The sequence below is a fragment of the Lynx rufus genome, unplaced genomic scaffold (genome assembly GCF_022079265.1).
Source record: "Lynx rufus isolate CCGP_SWC_20201006 ecotype Redwood Valley unplaced genomic scaffold, mLynRuf1.p SCAF_2, whole genome shotgun sequence".
NCBI classification, from domain to species: Eukaryota; Metazoa; Chordata; class Mammalia; order Carnivora; family Felidae; genus Lynx; species Lynx rufus.
The window spans coordinates 176,417,842-176,439,493 of record NW_025814834.1 but is presented as its reverse complement, the minus strand read 5'-3'; the positions used below and the strand labels follow the sequence as shown (position 1 = coordinate 176,439,493).

Genomic DNA, 21,652 nt, shown 5'->3' with positions numbered 1-21,652 from the left:
CAGTGTCCAGCCTCCCAGGCACCAGGAGCTCAGCCGTGATTCAGAAACACGTGCCCACAGGCAGGGGGCTGCGGCTCAGGCGGGCCCGGAGATGGGCAAACCCAGCCGCTTTCTCTGCAAACGGGAAAGTGAGGCCCAGTGCCATCACCGGCCTTTTCTCAATGCACACAGGGTGCCTATGACTGGGATTGGTTTCATTTTACTTAAAAAAAAAAATGTACGTATTTAAGGCATACAACATGACGATTTGATATATGGAGTGAAATTATTACCATGGTGAAACTGATGTTTTTATTTATTTTTGAGACAGACACAGAGCATGAGCAGGGGAGGGGCAGAGAGAGAGACACATACAGAATCCGAAGCAGGCTGCAGGCTCTGAGCTGTCAGCACAGAGCCTGACGCGAGGCTCGAACTCACGGAGTGTGAGATCATGACCTGAGCTGAAGTCGGACGCTTAACTGAGCCACCCAGGCGCCCCATACACTGAAGCTAATTAACATATCTTCTCCTCACAGAGTTACCTTTTCCTGTGTGTATGGGATGAGAGCACCTGAAATCCACACTTTCCAATTTTTCAGTATTTCATATGTATAATTAACTATAGTCATCAGGCTGCAATTAGATCTCTATACTTACTCATCCTACAGGACTGCAACTTTGTTCTCTTTGACCAGTGTCCCCCCCCCCACCCCCAACCCCACCTCTGCACCTCCAGCAACTACCTTTCTACCTCTGCTTCTGTATATATTTATTTGGTTGTTTTAGAGTCCACATATAAGCGACATCATGCAGTTTTTCTCCTTTTGTGCCTGGCCTACTTCATGTAGCATAATGTTCTCCAGGCTCTTCCATGTTGTTGCAAATGACGAGATCTCTCTCTTTTTTTTTTAAGGCTGAATATCATATATATCACATATGATAATCAGATGTATGTAATAGTCATACACGCATATTTATACATACCCCATAATTTCCTTATCCACTCATCTAAGTGACTGAGATTTAAATTCAGGATTCCTGGGGCGCCTGGGTGGCGCAGTCGGTTAAGCGTCCGACTTCAGCCAGGTCACGATCTCGCGGTCCGTGAGTTCGAGCCCCGTGTCAGGCTCTGGGCTGACGGCTCAGAGCCTGGAGCCTGTTTCCGATTCTGTGTCTCCCTCTCTCTCTCTGCCCCTCCCCCGTTCATGCTCTGTCTCTCTCTGTCCCAAAAATAAATAAACGTTGAAAAAAAAAATAAATTCAGGATTCCTGACTTTTGAGATTCTTTCCGTCAGAAGCCCATACCAAAGGACTCATGGCATATATTTATTTATTTACTCACCTTTTTCACCCATCAACCACTTATTCTGAAAGTAGTTACTGAGCGCCTCGTCCACAACAGACACTGTGCCACTATGCCGACAAGAGAGTGGTGAATAAGGCACAAATCCTTGACCTCTAGCCACAGATAAAGCTGGACTCTGTAGCGAGGGCCGGTATCTTGCTCTAGTTGACCTTTCTAGCCTTACCTTGCCAGCCCGACCAAGGATTGGAAATTCAGTTCTATTCATTTACAGATCGAGGGCTGGGGACAAAATGACCTTCGTGCTTTGAGAATTATATGCCTCATCTAGAAGACTCAGATTCCTCCGTGGGTCCTCAGATGTAAACAAATATGGAGACAGCTAATGTGGGACTCACAGTTCTCGTGGGGTCAGAAGGCAGGCCCGACTTCCCGTGGAGATCTATCCATCTTCTAAAGGCAGTCTGGCCTCTCCAGGGTAGGAGGAAGACCTGGGCAAAAAGAATTGTGCAAATATGATCATTCCTGCCCAAACACACACACTGGTAGCTCTGAAGAAGGAGGGAAGTATTCTGATCCAAATATGCTTCATGGAGTACATGACATTTGAACTGGAGCTTGAGTAGACTTCGGAAAGATGGTGAAAGAGAGAGGAAGGAGCAACGAGTTCAAAATGGCAGCACGAAAATGGTGCCGATCACGGGCCAGGTACTGTGTGAGGCACAGGCATTTATGGAGATGGGTGAGACAGAATCCCTGCCTTGAGGAGGCTCAGTGGAAAATGTGCAAAGGAAAGGGAACTAGCACTTTTGAGCAGCTAGTATGTGCAATACATATTCCTTCTCATTACCAGAATTATCTGGGTTTGAACCACACACAAGGGAACACTGAGATTGGGTTAGAGGATTGGGATTTCACCTTAGCTCTCTGAGGCTCCAAAACCAAAGCTAGCTTTTCCTGCTGTGAGCTGGTTGTTACGTATTCACAGTCTTTAAGCATCTCAGCATTTTGTATCTCTCTGTCTCCCTGTGACAGGCATTACCAGCACAGATATCAAGAAATGCTTCGGAGGCTTTGTGGGCATTGACTATGATTACACAGACAGCATAAAAACTGAAGGACGTTTATCAGCAGAACGTTGTGAAAAAACCGGAGGTGGCAATACTAGTAAGTATTTAGTAATGGGTCCCTAAAAGAGAAGCTAGACTTTTCCTTGGACACACACTCAGGGCACAGACACTCTTTTCCCCTTCAACTGGTTCCATTTCAGTCAATGGTCATGCTGTACAGCTGCTAAATACCCCAAACCAATAACCGGTTGTGGCTCTATTTTGAATTAACCATGTACTGAGATCACCTTAGAAATATGTGACTTCTAGATTTCGAGCACTAGACAAAGATCTAAGTAAGAACTGGGATGAAGGGAATGTACAGACAGAACCTGGACAGTTGACTGTTGAGATAAAAGCCCACTGGGTCATAGTCTGCCGAGAGAGGACAATATAGTTACCAAGCTCAAAGAACAATTATTAGAGAAACTTGTATACGGATATTTTTGGCATTTCCTGAATAAGGCAGTGAGTGTTCATTCATTCATTCATTCATTCACTCATCAAATGTATTGGGGTTCAGGTTACTCCCACTGTGTTGGCTACTCATGCCTCGGGGCCTTAAGTCAAATACTTTCTTCTCCGCGATGCCCTTCCCTCCTCTCTCCATTTACCTGGTCATTCACTTTTCTAGACAACTCACCTTTTGTCCTGACAATCCTCCCTCCCCGCTGTAGATCTAACTGCCTTTTTGTCTATGCCCCTTCTATGCCCCATAGAGACATTTGTCACAGCACCTATGATACTTAATTGAACCTACTTGGCAGGTAGCAGGCACTGAGTACACATGTGGCATATGAACGAATAAATGCGTGCACGAATGAATCCTCATCCGTTTCCCCATCCTGTCCCTCCGCCATGCGGGTCTGGTCTGGGCTGTCCTCCCAGTGTCTGCTCTAACTCAGAGGATGGGTCTAGTTCTAGGTCTTGGTCCTTCCCTTCTGGTTGTCCTGCTAGTTCACTGAGCAAGGTGGAAGAACGGGAGACAGCTGTAAGGGGAGCATATAAACTGTCCCGAATCTCATCAGTGGAGCTTGCCAACCAGTCCTTTGGCTTCTTGGAAACTGAACTAATGCACTTATCTTCTTGCTGGCAGACAAAGACAGGCTGGCCATGGCTGTGGAAGACATCATTTCTCGAGTGCGAGGTGGCAATTCTGGCTGGGGCGGTGGCTTGACTCAAAACGGGAGCACCATTACGTATCGTTCCTGGGGGAGGTCATTAAAGTATAATCCTGTCGTTATTGATTTTGAGGTAAGTCTTTTCGCACTTGAAGAAACTCTACGTCCATGAGGAATGAAAGTGAAGCAGACCAGATCATTTCATATTTCTTATTATGAGCCCATCAAAGAACAAGATTAAATGTAACGGCACACTGATCTGGTGGCCTTCCCGCCGCCTGACTACAGGGAGCCTGTGACTTTAAACCCAGGCCACACGACCTCCGGGAGCAGAAGCTTAACATCTGGGCAGAGCCTAGTTTTACACTCGTGGTCCCAGAATTTCTTCAGAATTAGGCCACATTAAAAATAAGAACTTTCATTTATACAGAAAAGACTTTAAAGTCACATTCGTTCAGTCGAGGGTTGGCAAATTTTTTCTGGGAAGGAGCTGATAGTAAATGTTTTAGGCTGTGTGGGCCACAGACAAACTCTCATACAAATTCTTCTCCTTCTTTTTTACAAACTTTTACATATGTAATAACCATTCTCAGCTCAAAGGCCATACAAGAACAAGCTGTGGTACCAAGATGTATTTGCTGCCCTTGCTCCAAGTGATCTCATCCCCTTATCACAATGAACCTCTGGTCCAGAAGTGAGTCTCACTATTTAAAAGATTAGGAAACTGAGGCTCCAAGGAACTAGTGATCCATTTATAGTCACAAAGCTCATATGTAGCAATACTTGATCTCAGACCTTTGGACTTCATGACCAGTTTCTCACATCCCTCTACCCTAGCACCTTCCTTAAAGCCATGGTTCTCAACCGTGGGGGGCGACTTTGCTCCCCAAGGGAAATTTGGCAGTGTCTGGAGACAGTTTCAGTGGTCACAGCTAGAAGGTGCCACTGGCACCTCGTGCGTAGGGACCATGGATGCTGCTGAACACCTCACAATGCACAGACAGCCCCCATAAGAAAGAAATATCTGACTTCAAACATCAACGGCGCTGAAGTTGAGAAACCCTGCCTTAAATCATTAACTTCGGAAAGGCAGTAAAATTGTATTCAAATTGCAAAGGAAATGGATTGGTCTACCAGTTGTCAAACTATTTCTATTCACACGCAAGGATAGTCCATTAAGAAAAGAGTTGTATTTTGGGTTTTTATGATTACTTTCTCACCCATTTTCTCTTGACTCTTGTCCATTTTCTACATATATTTAAAATCCCGGGTATGGATACATTTCTCTTCTTAAAATATACACCAACAGTTGAACCTAAAAGTCTATTATAACACCCTGCTCTCTATGAAGAAAGAGGTCAGATGGATTAACCCTGATCTCATTTCTTCTCCAATAAGTAAGGGACCATTTTCACGCACCTGTAATTCACATAGGGTCTGAAAATTGCTATCATCAAGCTATTAGTCATTTGGTCAAAAAGTGTAAAATTGATATCAGGAGCAATATATAAACTTTCACGGACAAGAGGTGAACTTTGTGTTTGCCTTGAACAAAGCTCCCAAGGGGAAGTCTGATGTTAATGATTTGGAGAAGACCGAATACCATCTTGGGGGAAAGAGAGCCTAGGTTTGGGATGAGAAAGATATAAGTTGGATCATGGCTCAGCCACCTTTTCAGTGTATAGCCTTAGACAAGTTACTTCATTTTCTGAGCCCTAGTTTCCTGGTCTATAACATGGAGATAGTAACATATTACATCACAAGGTTAGGGAGAGAGTAGTGAGTATTTAGTGAATGACAGTTGAAGAAACAAGCTGATGGAAGCTAAGTAAGCTGGCCAAATCTCATAGCTGGTAAATGGCAGAGACCAACTTGAGCTCTGTCCCACAGACTCTAACATTCACAATCTCTTCACAACACATTTTGGCCCTGAGAAGTTTGGATTTGATGCATTAAGGAGCTGGTAGGTTGTGGAGCAGGGAGGTGACAGCGCTAAAGCTATATTTTATATATTTTACTTATATTTTTATTGTGTGTTTATTTTTGAAAGAAAGAGAGAGAGCATGAGTGGGGGAGCGGCAGAGAGAGAGGGAGACACAGAATCCAAAGCAGGCTCCAGGCTCTGAGCTGTTAGCACAGAGCCTGATGTGGGGCCTGAACTCAAGAACCACAAGATCATGGCTTGAGCGGAAGTTGGATGCTTAACTGACTAAGCCACCCCGGTGCCCTGAGCTGTATTTTAAAAAGAGGATGCTTACAGATACATGAAGGATGAACTGAAGGGCTGGGAAGAGAGAGAGACAGACTACAGATAAGGAGGTTAGCCAGGGGATTATTTGGAACCTGATGCTCAGAGAGGAGACAGTGTCTTATTTGCATATCTCCATGGTAGCTTAGCGGTGATTATTTATGGCAGGTACTGAGATTGAGTGAATATGGGAATTATGTTATGTTATGATGCTATGTTACATATTATTATGTGTTATGTTACATCATGTTGCTAATATCACACCACTTGCCTTCTCGGAATCTGTTTTACCTATAAAATGGGAAGAAGATCATGGCCAATATCTTTCCAAGCTCAAAGATTCTTTTTATCCACCCTTCTTCCCTTCTTTCAGTCCCCACCTGCCCTTCCCAAGGAGTCCCTTCCTCTCCCTGAAGTGTCTGGGATTGAGAAGTGAGAGATGGGGGGCTGAGTGCTGAGTCCCGCTGGAAGGTCACAGGGAAGTGGCCCAATGGTCTTAACCTTCCCTGAAATTAGTCATCTTTAACTAGGGCCACAGGGTGGCCCATCCTGCATGCACTTCCTAACAATGGGGCCAAACTTTCTGAACTTCCAGTAAGTGGTCGCCTGCCCTTGGCTGGCCGCCCAGCCAGTCCTGACATGACCAGCCTGGTGACCTCAGCTGCGGCCTGTGACCACAAGCCAAGGTCTGTTTGTCACTGATCTTTCTGTACACATTTCCAGGAACCCATTCGAGGCCACTGTGAGTGCCCTCCATTGACTTTTGATTCTGGAGGAGGGAGATTGCCCCAGTGTGGCTCAGTCCCTACCTCTGAATTGCCCTGCGACCTTGGCAAATCGCTCCTCTCTCGGGGCCTCAGGTTACTGTCCTATAAAATGAGAGATCTGTAAAGAAGCTCTCACTTTTTGATTGTGTGTTAAAATATATAGCCTTAAAAGCATGCTGACGACCACCATAGGTACATGCAATTTGAAAAATTTCAGCTTTTATCCCCCTACCATCCCATCTAACTAATAAAAACGGTGCTTTACTTTATATTGTTCTTCCCTTTCATGCTGGCATCTCTCATTCATTATTTCTTTAGATCTTCATAAGAATTCTAGGAAGAAGGTTATTATTCCCATTTCATAGATAATGGGGCTCAGGCTTAGAGATGGACAGAAAAGAGTTCTAGGCCGCATAACGAGGGTGTGAGCAGCATTTATTGAACTTGTACTCTGCGACAGGCTTTTCCAGTCTACCAGCTTTCATCGTCACAGTAAACCTGGAAGGCAAGAGTACTGTTCTCATTGTAGAGGCAAAGAAGGCAGGCTCCCCGTGTCACCTGACAGATCACATAGCCTGGAACCAGTGGAGCCAAGATCCGAAGACAGATTTTCTGTCTCCAGATTCAGGGCTCTCACCTCCATCCACTACTTCCCAGCCAGGGGTCGATTTTGCCCCCCAGGGGATATTTGGTGATGTCAGCAGACAGTTTTGATTTTCACAACCTAAAGTTATGACCGGCATCTAATAGGTAGAGGCCAGAGACACTTCGGAACATCCTACAACCCACAGGACAGCCCTCCTCTGCCAACAAAGAATTATCCAGCTGGAAATGCAGTAGTGCTGAGGTTGAGAAACCCTGGCCTGTAGTCATTCCTGGAATAGGTGGCCCCAGAGGCCAAGGATCCCTACCTAGAGGCCAACTACCTATCAAGGACTTTAATAATTCCTGCTTTGGAGGTGACGGATTAAAAACCAAAACCAAAACCAAAACCAAAACCAAACCAAACCAAACACACGCTAAACACACATAATACTTTACACTCTTCCTGCTTCCTTTAAAAGTGCCGGAGGGGGGCCGATGAGTTGGCGCAGATAGCTGCTGAGTTCTCTTCTTCTTCTGGGACTGGGGGTGGGGGTGGGGCACAGGTTTCAGAGTTAAGGAGGCCCATGTTCAGAATGGCTCTTGCACTTAATTGGGTGATCCTGAGCTAGTCCCTCGAACACTCAGGGTCTCTGGAGTTTAGTACCTGCTTTGCAGAGTGGCTGTGAGGGTCCAATGCAGTGAGATAGAGTTCTAGGTCTGTGCCTCGCATGGAGCAGGCCTGGGAAGGCCTGATGGCCGGTTTGTGGGCTCTGGGAAGCTGGAAACCCAGGGAAGGGCTCTCTATTTTTTTTGAACCCATAGATGCAGCCCATCCACGAGGTGCTGCGGCATACAAACCTGGGGCCCCTGGAGGCCAAGCGCCAGAACCTGCGCCGGGCCTTGGACCAGTACCTGATGGAATTCAATGCCTGCCACTGTGGACCCTGCTTCAACAATGGGGAGCCCATCCTCAAGGGCACCAGCTGTGAGTGCCAGTGCCCACTGGGTCGCCGGGGCCTTGCCTGTGAGCAAATGGAGCAGAAGGGTAAGACCCACGTACCCTCACTCAGATTCAAGCCTGACCCAGCTCAGAGGCGCCAGTGCAGAAGGGACTGTTGGGGTTCCCAGCACCCCCCTTTGTGTGTCCTCTTGCCCACTACTCTGGCTACAGCACTCTGAGCTTTATGGGCGACTTGTCCTTCCCCCTTCAATGCTTCTTACGCTTTCTCCCAGCTATCAAGACCCTCTCTCAGATGAGAACTATTTTCGTTTGTTTATTTTGTTTTGTTTTGCCAAGGTGTACATGGACAGGACAATTCATTTCAGGAGGGATATATCAGTTTCATGGGGTTGCCACAACATATTACCACAAGCTGGGGGGCTTAAAGCAACAGAAACTTGTCCCACACTTCTGGAAGTTAGAAGTCCAGAATTCAGGTGTATTGGCCAGGTTGGTTTCTTCTGGAGGCTCTGAAGGTGATCTGTTCTATGCCTTTCTCCTAGCCTCTGACGGTTGCTGGTAATCCCTGGCATTCCTTGGCTTGTGGATGTGTCATTCCAATCTCTGTGTGTCTTCACGTGGTGTTCTCTACTCTACATCCGTTTTCTTTTCTTCTAAGAAAACTAGTCATTGGATTAGGACCCACCCTAATCCATTGGGATCTCATTTTAACTTGACTTAATCTGCCAAGACCCTACTTGCAAATAAGTTCGTGCTTACAAGGTAATGGGTGTTTGGACTTGAGCACATCTTTGGGGGTCAACTACAAGAGTTTACTCACTGTCATTACAGTGCAAGGAGCTATGACTACAAACAAAAGGGTTGTGGCAGGTAAGATTTAAGTGTATAGTCGCACAGCATGAACTCACTGGTACCAGGGAAGAGGGCTCTGAGACAAGGATGAGAAATCCATATCCCTTAAAGATAAGAAGTCTGAGGACCTGGATATGAGCCCCAACTACTTCACTAACTTACCGTGAGACACTGGTTAGCCATTTCTTTTTTCTGGGGTTCATCTTTCTTGCTTGAGTTTCCTTTGAGCTTCAAGAATCTCTATACATGCTCAAATCCCCAAGCTTCCAATTTTCTGCACATACAAAACTACTTATATTACACATGGAATGATGTCCAAAACACATGGGCTACCAAATCAATGTATAAATCAACCTCAGTTGGCAACTGCAGTGAAGATGATACGAAGAAAAGGAGAAAAAAAGAAAGTCTGGATGGGTACATCTACGGTAGCACTACTCTTAACCCAAACCGTTGATGCCCATGGTAGGTGGGGTAGGAGCCTGGTTGTGAAAATGAGCTGATGGTGGGTTATAATCACCTCATTGGTGGAGTAGTTCTCAAGGGGAAGCAGGACAGCAGAGCTCTGGTGGCAGAGAGGCCTTTGAAGGCCAATGTTGCCAATTTTCATGTGAGAATTCCCCATAAAATGAGGGATAAGAGCAGTACCTTCATCACAGGTTGTGTTGATGTTAAACTAGCTAACATGAGGCAGGCTCTATGATTATAAATAAGAGGAGGAAATCACTCTACTGGCAGAGGATCTATCTTGGTTTGGTGTCTTCTCTAAAACCCTCTTCTACTGCTGAAGGGAGCACAAATTAAATCTTGGCAAGCTTCTTTGTATCCTGCAGGAGGAATTGTGACAGGGGTGAGCCAATATGGTGAGTGAATTCCAGGGTCTTTATGAAGGAGGATGCAGGGAATAGAAAACAAGTAGACTGGTTACCAGGGCAAAGACAGGCACAGTTTCCTTCTGTAAACTGAAAAAAGGCACTGCCCGCTAGGTGGGTAAATTGGGAGAAAGAGAGAAACTTCTTAGGGCTGATACGGACAAGCTCCAGGGCCCAAGGAATTCTTGACTTTTCAAGCAGAGTGTGGACTGGGTTTCAACCCTCATTTGCCCCATTGGCTAAGCAGCTTTTCCAGGGGGACCAAAGGTCAGTGAACAGGAAGAGTAACTAACCCTTATTCTTTGCCAGACACTATCTCAACACGTCATGGGCATGAATTCATCTCTTCCCCCCAAAGAATGTTAGAAGTACCATTATTAGCCCCAATTTACAGATGAGGAATTGGGGTAGGAGGAAGGTAACATACTTTGCTCAAAGTCACCCAGCTGGGGAGTGTCAGAACCAGGATTTGGATCTAGGGGTTTGGACCCACCCTAGGACACAAGCTCTTAACTGTTACATTCTACTGATGTATATACTAAGAGTCAAGAAGTTTCAGAAATGAGGGCAGAGAGTCTGAGATGATTATATTGACTATTATCTTGGAGAGCGGGGAGGGAAGATGTGTTCATGGTTATCAGCCTGACCTGGCTTAACGGGCCAAACGTGAGTCCTGCCCGGGTAATCACAATTACAGCATGGGCCCCCAAACGAATGACTCATTTGGATCCCTTGCATCCCTGTCCAATATTACAGAGGTAGAGAGACAGGGAGTGTGGATTACCTAGATGTGCCTCTTCAATGGTCCAATGCCAGGCTCAGTTGTGGCCGTGCTGAGTCATATGTACAGACAATGGGCACCGGAGAAAGGGGGCGTGATGCCAATGATCTGGGGGGGGGGGTGGCAGGACCCAGAGGATGGACCCTCCTCCTCAGAGCCCATTTAACCTACAATATTACATTCAGTCAATTGCAGGCAGTTCACAGGTACCCCACTGACCTTGTCACAAGCACAGTGTGGACATCAGGTAGCCTTGGGGACATCAGACTGAACGTTCAGCCTGACAAAGACTAATTTGGTAAGGAAATCTAAGAGTGGGAAGTCAGCCCCCATGGGAACCCACTGACGTTGGTCCCTAAGTATTTTCCCAGCAAACCTTTGCCTGTGGAGACCAAGTCACAGAGGTGGGAAAAATAGAGACAGAGAAGCCTGCTGTGGCTGTCCCACCGGGGAGTATAATTACAGAGCTGGAAGGGCCCTGAAGATAATCTAAGCCAATGATATTCACACTGGGATCTGAGGAAACTTGGGAGTCTTAGGGGCTGCCCCGGGGGAGCAGGGCAAGCCCAGATAGACACCCCAGCTTCAAATAAAACAGCTCTACTTTCATCTGGTGGCCATATTGGGGCTCACATAAGATTTCATTTAAGGGAAAAAAAAAAAACACAGGAATGAAAAAAATGATGGAAAAACTCCAGTGGATTAGTCCATCGTTTTCATTTACAGAGGTGAAAACTCAGGCTGAGAGAGGGTCTGCCCAAAGACCCGGAGCCAGTAGGAGGCAGCAGCCCCAGGCCAGGGGATTTTGCATGAGCTGGACTTCCAGAGGCAACCCTTGATCAGTGCCTGTGTTCTGATGCTCTGTGCAGACCCTGTCACCCACCGTGGCCCCAGCATCAGAGTCTGAGGGGCTCTGATTTGCAGACCCTCAGTCAGAAGCCCTCGAGCCCCTCCAGAGGGCTGTCAGGCTGGCCCTTGTCTGTGAATCCTTGGCTGGGCTGTGCTCCCTGCTCTTCACACCCTCCAGTGGCTCCGTGTCATTCTTCCGGAGGAACGTGTCTTCCTGCTTCACTCTGCTATCTATCTTCCATGCAACTGTGGATTCCAATTTCATGAGATGGGCTCTCAGAAGAGGCTCTCGCTCCATCCAGAGTTTCAAATTAAGTGCAAGGTGGTGAGCACAGAGGTCTTGGTTGGCTACGCCAGGCATTTCCCCAAGGAGAGATTGCAGACCACTCTTGGGCAACGGGATGGGCCTCCCTCCTTATAATCCGAGCTGCTTCTTGTATGCTAACCTCCTCCTCCCCTGGGAAATTATCTGTGCAGGAGCCAAGGCGGATGGTCGCTGGAGCTGCTGGAGCTCCTGGTCTGCTTGCAGAGCGGGCACCCAGGAAAGGAGGAGAGAGTGCAATAACCCTGCACCCCAGAATGGAGGCAACTCCTGTCCAGGGTGGAAAGTGCAGACCCAGGCTTGCTGAGGGCCTCTGGGCACAGATGCAGCGGATGGCACCCCCTGCATTGACCACTGGAAAAAGACTCCTTTCAGCTGAGGGGAAATGCAAATCAACGTGGACTTTTTCTTTGTCCTGCCAACTTCCAGGAGTAGGACCAGCCTGTGCCGTCTACAACTAACTGTCCTATTACCCACAAGATGCAATCATTCAACAACTGGGCACTGAATGTCAACTAGGGCCTCAGTCCTGCTCACAGCACTTCAGATCATCTGAGAGAGAGAGAGAGAGAGAGAGAGAGCGGAGGCGGGGGGGGGGAGGGACAGAGAGATTTCAATCCATGCCTTAGAGGGACTTACAGGATGTTAGAAGTAGGAGGCAAGCAGATCAATGGCCAATAAAACAAAGTATGATGAGAATGGTCTCAGTTCTTTGATCACAATATTTGTTCATTCACAGAACCATTACTAGTTGGTAGAAGCAGCAGATACACTGAAATAATGAGAAAAAAAAATGAAGACTGACTTGAGTTCTGTCAATTTTCCTTGATCTGGGTTCAACATTATTTTCTTTCATTCCCTCAATTAATCTCTTCTGTTCAGGTTCTTCCCACAAATAACACGTTTCCCCCAGTTATCTTCTCAGGGCACTCTATCCTTTTCCTTCATGGTGTTTTTCACAATTAATAACTGTATACTGGCTGCCATATCTCCTGTGACTATTTATGATCTGTCTCCCCTGAGATGCTAATTGTGAGGGCAGGGATTAGGTTTGTTTGGATCAGCAATGTATCCCCAGAGGCCAATGCTGTTCCTTGAATTGGGGGAGACCTAACAAGGATGAGGGGAGGGACTGAACTCAAGAGTCAGTTCAAAAATGTGGTTCCTATGGGTGAGCTCCCCAGACTGGATAATGGAGCCAACAAATGCTGATCAGTACACCTTCCCTGACCACCTGCAGGAGAGCCAATCACACCAGCCTGCCTCAGTATCCCCATCATACTCTAGTCATGTCTCAAATACAGAATGTGTTGTGTTGCACGGACTTTTCTGTTTACCTCTAAGTTTCTCCTAGAGGTGGGTTTAGCTCTTTGGCAGTGGAATCTGAACTTCTAGTAGGGACAAAAGCATCTGTTGATTGATATATCCTAGTGCTCTCTATCTTTTCAGAATCCTCGATCTTTTTAGGGTAATAATAAGACATATACATGAAACAATTAGAAGGGACTTTAGGGATACAGAGAATTAATCGTTGAGTTAATGCCAAAGGAAGGGCCAAAGGAGGCCAGGTGGGACAGAGGTTTATGTTCCCTGGTGTGTATTTTACATATGGGATGGGGCTTGACCCAGACCTTGAAGGATTTCTGAACGAGGCAAAGAGGGAAGAGGCCTTTAAGATAGAAGCTCAGCATGTAATACAGTTTGAAGGTGAGAAAGAACCTTGGGGGTGTGTGCACATGAGTTGGGAACGGAGAATGGGGGAGAAAGTGAAGATAAATATGTCATATGAAACAGCACAGTGCCGGGGTGGCTCTGTCAGTTAAACGTCCAGCTTCGGCTCAGGTCACGATCTCATGGTTCGTGAGTTCAAGCCCCGCGTTGGGCTCCATGCTGACAGCTCGGAGCCTGGACCCTATTTCAGATTCTGTGTCTCCTTCCCTCTCTGCCCCTCCCCTGCTCATGCTCTCTCTCTCTCTCTCAAAAATAAATAAACATTAAAAAAATTTAAAAAACCCCAGCCCAGTGCCTGTCATATATGGAATTATTAGCAACGCCCTTATTATTACTATTGTTACCAGTGTTCATTAAAATTTATAGTTTAGCAGTTTCATTTCTAAAGTCATCAGATCTTCCATCTAAAAGAAGACAACTCCTTTACTGCTCCTCATCCTGTCATGAATTTGTTTTTTCTTTCAAAGTTGATTTACATTAGTAATTAGTTTCTATTCATTACTTACCGGGCAGCGGTGCTTACCCGCTAGCACCTGACGGAGGGCGAGGGGGCAATTTACAAGAGGACATTCAAAGTTGGTCTGAAAGCTGTAGTTTTCAGTTGGGGAGTTTCAAAAACCTTGCTGTCCAGAGGCTGCGCCCCCAGACCCATTAAATCCAAATGTCTGGAGGCATGAGCCAGACATCAGTAGTTTTTAAGCTGTTATCAAGTGCACTTCAATTAAAAAAAGAAAGAAGAAAGTAGTCAAGGCTGAGAATCCTTGAACATCAAGGATTCATCACATGTTCATGGGAACAGGCATATAATAAAAGGACAGCCAATATACGGTTTATCTCTGTTATCTCATTCAGCCTTATCCAGGACCTCTTCAGATATGTTTTAGGAGTCCCATTTCACTGCTAAGGAAACTGAGTCTTGGCAAGGCTGAGCCTCATGGTCAGCCAAGGTTTGAATGTGCTACATCAAGCCCACGCCCCCCACCTTTGCTCTATGCTGTCTACCAGGGACTGCTAAGACAAGGCAAAGACTTGTAGGATGGTGCCGGGGGCATGGGGAGAGGCAAAGAAGCTCCTTAGGGAGCAAGTGTAGGCATCTAGGCGGGAGATGACAATACAGGGATTGAGCACCTGCCTGGATCACATGTGAGCCCAAACCACCAGCTGAGCAATGCTGTCTTCGGTCACCAGAGCCAGAGAACCACGGCCAGCCTCTGCCTTGCTCCTCGGAGGATGCCGCATCCCCAGCAGTTTCAGAAATCACAATACAAAGGCAGGGGCGGTTTCAGAAGCAGCGACCCTCCCCCAGATCAGTGCCTTTCCCTCTTCAAGAATGCCTGACTCTTGCCAAGCAAAGGGCATAAAGCTTATCAAACGTATTCTACCTCAGGTCCTTTCAGGAGACCCATAATCTAAGGCTTTATAGGTAGTGGATGTAAAAACACGGCTTAAAGATATAATCTTCAGCCTGACAAGGTGTCTTTGGAAAGTAAATTAATGACAGAATGAAAAGCAATAAGGAGGGGCTTTTTTTCTTCTTTGAGATAGAGGAAGATCTAAAGAGTTGACTCAATGAATCTCTTCTGAACTGTATGCCTTTAGGGTGAAGATAATGGACAGAGAGAAAGGGTAGGCTTCAAAAACCACGCTGCAGAAATGAGAGATGGCAGAAGGAAGCTGTCGGGAGCCATGGTAAAAAGGGGATGTGATGTGCATTAGCGGAAGGATGCCTCTCTTCCATAAAGACATTCAGGGCTGCTACCCCTGCACTTGGGAAATGGGCAAAGCACCATGGCGAGCTCTTGTGCCAGGCCCTGAGCCAGGTGCTGGAGACACGGAAATGAGTCAGATGTGGTCCCAGCCCTGCAAGAATGCTGGCCGGGTGCAGGAAGCCGGCAATGGCAATAGGTCCGATGCCAGCAGGATATCCAGAGGGCTGTGGGGGCTAGCCCAGCTGGTGAGGGGGTGCAGAGAGGACAGCCTAGAGGAGGAGAGGATGGCCAGCGGAACCTAGGAAGTGAGTGTGGATTAGACAAGGAAAGAAAGGTCAAGAAGGGGCAGAATAGCACAGAGGAAATAGCATGCAACAAAGCTACGGGGATTGGAACCCACGAGGTGGGTTGGTGGGGGTGGTGATTACTGCTCAGCTCCTTGGTTTGAGTGCTGGTCCTTCTTAGGCTGGGGATGGCTGAGATCAGACCTTGGGTTTGCTCACTGAGCCTTTCCTGAAGGCAGCTGGTGCTTGGTCCTGGGGAAATTTCTACAGATGGCCACTTTTCAGCTCATTTCCAGTGTTCTTGGTGGTTCAACACCCCACAGCCATTGTTGTATAGCTCAAGCGTTTTTAACTGGATTCACAAGGTTCTCTATTATCTGATGCCAACGTACCACTCCATCTTCGACTCCTTTTTCAGATTCTATGAGGCACTTGTACTAAAAATCTATTGCCCCAGGGCACCTGGGTGGCTCAGTTGGTTAACTGGATTGAACTTGGGCTCACGTCATGATCTAGCAGTTTGTGGGTTTGAACCCTGCATCAGGCTCTGTGCCGACAGCTGGGAGCCTGGAGCCTGCTTTGGACTCTTTGTCTCCCTCTGTCTCTGCCCCTACCCTACTTGCTCTCTTTCTCTCTCTCAAAAATAAACATTCAATAAAATCTATTGCCCCTAACAGGATGTACAAAGCCCTATATGTCTAACTGTTGGCTCTCTGACTTCATTTCCTTCTAGTCACTCCTTCCCTCAATCACGTTGCTCTAGCCATGAAAGCCTGTTTGTGGTTCCTCACACATGTCAAGCTCTCTCATGCCCCAGGATGAGCATGCCCAAAATGCTCATCCCCTAAATCAGCTCATCCAAGACTCATGCCCTTGTTTCACTGAAGTCTCTGCTGAAGTATTACCTCCCCAAGGGCCATTTGCCCTCATTTATTATTCTTATTTTATGGCACTTAGTACTACTACTAAATAGACTCATTTAGTCTTCTATTTTTCTTGGTATGCCTCCTTCCATTACGATGCAAACCTTTTTATGGCTAGACCCCCAGTGCCTAGAATAGTATTTGGCCTTAATAGGGGGTCAACAAATATTTGTTGAATGAATGATGTCCAGTTTAGTTCCTCAAACAGACCAGGCTCTTTGTCGTCTCCAGGCCTTTGCACACGCTGCCCAGAAGCCCCCTGCCCGCCAGCTCCCTCTTCTCCTGGCTCTTTGCCAGTACTCTCAGGGTGGAGGTTAGGTTCAACCCTGACCTCTTCCACTAGCCCACACTTCATTGGGTGCTACTCCTTCATATGGCTCTATATTCCAGCATTTTCTGCAGGCTATAACTGTAGCTTACTCGTCTGTCTCCCCACACTAGTGACTGGTTGCAGGGCAGGTGGAAACTCATGTTTACCTTTGGAGCCCTTGTACCTGGCTAGCTTAGTGCTGGACACAGAGGAGCTTCCTAGTAAAAGCCTGTTGGATGCTGTTCTCTCTCTGGTCCCTCTGTGCTGTCGTGTCAGGAATTTGTGAGAGAGAACCCCATAGAAGACATTTTCACAGGACTTCCGGATCCTGCAAGCTTCCTGGAGCATCAAGGGAGAGCCCACACCATCCCACGAGGCTGGGTAAACTTCAGAAAGAGAGACCACCTTTTCCACTTTAGTGAAGGAAAGCCCATCAAATGGAGTTAAAAATTCTGCATTAGTGGCCTTGGGGTTTCTCCCTCCCCTGGGAGAGATAAAGGAAAACATGTTTCCCTTCTACATTAGCAGCTTAAAGTGTGAGATAAATCCTCTCGCCTAACCAGTTTTTAACAAATGGACTTTGCTGTCCAGTGGCATGATACATGCCTGATGGATCTATTTATCCATTCTATTTCTTTAGAGATAGCAGCTAAGAAGTTTTATCTATGATTTGTCTCCCTCCCCCATTCCCATTTTCCTAACCAAGCATAGAGAGCAAGCGGTTGATGGATGGATGGTGTTTGGGATAAAAGGGACCAGAATCAGATAGTTTTCAGGATACGAACACACCGGCTTATTAACAAGGAGGTCCATCGGGCAGGAGGTGGCGGGGGGAAGGGGGAGTGGGTACCAGACAATGGCCAGTGATGGATGAAGGAACACTTGGGGTTGCAAGGTGGAGACGTGAGATAACGGGTGGGTGCAGCCAGTGATAATGGCAGTGCCTGGGCTCTGGAGTGGGCTCCTGCCCGGAGGTGAATGTCAGACCAGCCACTCGACTCCCTCTGACAATCCTCCAAGAATTTCCCCCTGCAAACGCAATCCCTATTCCTTCTCCTTTTCCTTTCTGTAAAATGCGGTCGATATGCCCCCAAAGAGACAGATGCTAGGCCGGGGGGGGGGGGGAAGAGGCAGATGGAAGGCAGTGCTGGTTCATTCTGCACCCAAGATTGGAAAGGCAGTTGAGTAGCCAGCATGTGCCAGGCACTTGGGACGGCGGCAACCCCTCTGCATATGTCATGCCGTTCAATCCTCACACTGTGCCATCAAGACGACTGGCCCAAGACTCTGATGAGGACACTGAGGCACAGAGAGGTAAGTGACTTGATCGGGGTCACTCAGCTGGGAAGTGATGGCATTGGGTCCTACATCTCTGTCCGCCTGCCTGCAAGCCCTTTGCTTTCTTTTGAAATTTGTTTTGCGTTTGTTTACTGTTTGAAAGAGAGACAGAGAGAGAAAGCAGGGGAGGGGCAGGGAGAGAGAGGGAGAGGGAGATTCTCAAGCAGGCTCCACACTGTCAGCGCAGACGACGCGGGGCTTGAAGTCATGAACTGTGAGATCGTGACCCGAGCCGAAAGCAAGAGTCAGAGGCTTCGACGAGGGAGCCACCAAGGTGTCCCGCCCAGAAGCCCTTTGGAAGGCAGGGCTGCTTCTTCACTGCAAGGATGCCAGACCATGGGCCTTTCTCTGCCTCTTCTATGCAAGCGGACAGGCAGGCAGGCACCTGCTATGTGATGCCAGTGCCGTTGCTTCCGCTGCAGAGGGAGACGCGGACACAGCCCTGGGACTGGGGCGGTTTGGCCACTTTCGAGCTGTGTGGTCTTAGGCAAATTGCTCAGTCTCTCCGAGGCTCCTTCTCACCACCTGTCAGGCAGATAATACATCCTCCTCTTGCAGCCATTGAGAGGATTAAACTGGATTAGGTATGTGAAAGTTCTTTGTAGCTGGTAATGCCCTCTGCAAATATTAGTTATTATGCTGTTACATTTCCCCTTAATAACCCAGAGCTTGGGCTATAAAAGCCTTCCATGTCCTTTATGAAGACATCTCCTAGGAGCTAAGCTATTTTATGTCTTTCTTGTTCTCATGCTTATGGTAGGTTTAGCACTAAAATATTTTTTTTTAATTTTTTTTAACGTTTGATTTTTTTTTTTTTTTGAAACGGAAAGTGACAGAGCATGAGCAGGAGAGGGGCAGAGAGGGAGGGAGACACAGAATCCGAAGCAGGCTCCAGGCTCCGAGCTGTCAGCACAGAGCCCGACGCGGGGCTCGAACTCACAAACCGCGAGATCGTGACCTGAGCCAAAGTTGGAGGCTTAACCGCCTGAGCCACCCAGGCGCCCCAGCACTAAAATATTTTTAAAACAGTCTTAAATTACTTTTAAAAATCAAACAAACCAACCACTGTTCTTGTTGATGTTTTGAGAATCCCCAGAAATAACAATGTCACCGATACAGCTAACTATGGAGTGCTGACTTTGTCCGGGCGTTCACATATGCTCCCCAAACTCCAGAAGGTTTGCTACTGTGACCATCCCCATCTTACAGATGAGGAAATGAAGGCACTGCACAAAGCCTTGCACAAAGCCACACAGCTAATAAGCCACAGAGCCAGACAATGTCACAAATGCAGGCAGTGTGGCACCAAGAGTGCACACTTCTAACAGCTACACTACTCGGCTTCTCTTCATCTGTGTTTCCATCTCCGCCTACGAGGTTGGGACTTTCCCTGGGTATCTCAGTGAACCCTGAATTTCCAAACACCTCAATATGGAAAGATGACTCAAAGAGGAAAACACCAGACAGAAAAATCTGACTTCACGACAGCATTCGCTAAACAGGGAATCTCAAAGACGTATGGTATGCTAGGCCAATGTGTTACTGTTTTTCTTTTAAGTTTATTTATTCTTAAGAGAGAGAGAAAGAGAGAAAGGGAGAGAGAGAGAGAGAGAGAAAGAGAGAGAGAGAGAGAGAGAGAGGAGGGGCAGAGAGAATGAGAGAGAATCCCAAGCAGGCTCTGTGCTGTCAGCACAGAGTCCGACATGGGACTCAGTCCCACAAACCATGAGATCATGACCTGAGCCTAGATCAAGAGAAGGACGCTTAACCTACTGAACCACCCGGGCGCCCCCAGTGTGTTGCTGGCTTTAGGTGGGCATTCTAGGTTTCAAACGAACCCATAGATGAAAAAAAATGAGGTAGAGGCAGAATGCTAGAAGATAATGTATTTTCTTTTTAGTTACTCTTTGTTCATTGTCTGCCTCTGCCACATACGGGGCGCGGGCCTTTAACCCTTTGGAGCCTTGGCTTGGACAGCCACCTGGAAATGTGCTTCTCAGGTTTGCCCCCACCAAGGGTTACAGACTTTCCCACTCCCTTCCTCTGTAAAGGTTTCCCGGAGGTCTCTGGTGGTCGCGAGTGGGTGTCACCAATACCCCTACCTGAGTCCCAGCAGCCCCCATCTGACATTGACTATTTCTCTGCCTCTTTCATTTCCATCTTTTTTGCAGCGCTGCCCACAAAGCTGGCTGAACGCGCCTCCCCCAGCCACTCCCATGTGGGTTATCCCAGGGATGTACCAACTTTCATGAGGCTACCATTACGTGTCACTAATTCATGAAAGTTTCTCACTGGCCAAGGAAGGTTCTGGCCCACTCCCATTCCTTTTCGTTGGTTAATGAATTCATGCGATAATTATTTATTTTTGCCTGCTGTGCCAGGCACTGCACTGGGTTCTTGAGATATAAAAGTAGGCACCATCCCTCCTTCATGGACATTATATTTGAGGAGGAACAGGAGACGGTAAATGAGTAAATTATAACACAATGTCCTTAAAGCCTAGACATGCTGGCAAGTAGACGTGGTGTCATTAAGGACATCTTCAGTCCGTAAAACAAAATCTTTCCCCCTCAAGATGCTAATCAGAATGTCCCCAGGGAGTCCTGGCTGGTGTCCCAAGGGCTTTCTCCTGCAGGCTCACTCTTTCCTGAGAGCTTTTCTTTCGAATAAGTGCCTGGGAACAGCCCAAAGTTCTCTTCTTTAAAACAAAGATGGCATTCTCCTCTGGATTCTGTGCCAGGAGATGCTCTTTCTCCCAGCCTCAGCCACCCACCTTGACTTCCACAGGCAGCCCATTCGTGGTAAGGATCCTGTTTCCCTCTGAAGCTTTCTCTACCTGTCACCTGATGATTATATTAATATCTACCCCATCAAACCCAGATAAAGATTAACTGAGATAATGTAGGTTAAAAGACTTCATAAACTGAGCAGCTCTCTATAATTGGCAGCTATTATTATTATCACTATTGTTAAGATAATTATCATCATTATTATTCCCACAGAAGTTATGTTATTAGCCCAAGGTCACACAGAGAGGAAGCAGAGCCCGAGAGCCACCCCTCCCCCGCCCCCACCAGCCCCAACGTCTAGCGCTCGGTGAAGCTCCCAGCGTTTCAGAGATTCACGTTCTTGGATGCAAAACTCTCCCACACCCAGGTATACTGTGCTGTGTTCCAGCTTCCAGGACCACTGCCAAACTACCCTGCCCGGACTGGGCCCCACGGATCTCATGCCTCCTTCACAGGTATGTCCGTGTTGGCTATGGCAGCCAAGGTTTGCCAAAAGCACAGTTTGCATTTATTTTGTTTAATTCTTACATTATGTTTCAGCCTCCTCCGAAATGCATTTGTTTGCAAGAAGAGTCACGAGGGGAAGTTCAGCCCACGAATAAGAATATAATTATTACACAGTTTAGCGGTACCTAGGCGTCACCTGGGTATTCACCGGTGCTCCGAAATTCAATTGTTTCTCCTTCAAGACCATATTTAATAGGATAAACAATTTCTGCTAAATGCAATAAACGTGAACCTGGGCTGTCATCTCCATAATCAACTTAAATTTCCCATTAGAAGCGGTGGCTGTGATTGAGATTCAGAATTTAATTT

General features: G+C 47.1%; 1 protein-coding gene across 1 annotated transcript in view; it reads left to right on the top strand.

Moving 5' to 3' along the window:
• The window catches only part of C8A (complement C8 alpha chain), a 68,213-nt gene extending 56,154 nt beyond the window's left edge, over window positions 1–12,059 (top strand). Inside the window, exons 8-11 of the mRNA XM_047082417.1 lie at window positions 2,321–2,452; window positions 3,491–3,648; window positions 7,938–8,160; window positions 11,908–12,059. Of these exons, the coding sequence (XP_046938373.1) occupies window positions 2,321–2,452; window positions 3,491–3,648; window positions 7,938–8,160; window positions 11,908–12,059 (665 nt within the window). The remainder of the gene's footprint in view (window positions 1–2,320; window positions 2,453–3,490; window positions 3,649–7,937; window positions 8,161–11,907) is intronic.
• Window positions 12,060–21,652: the final 9,593 nt, after the last annotated feature.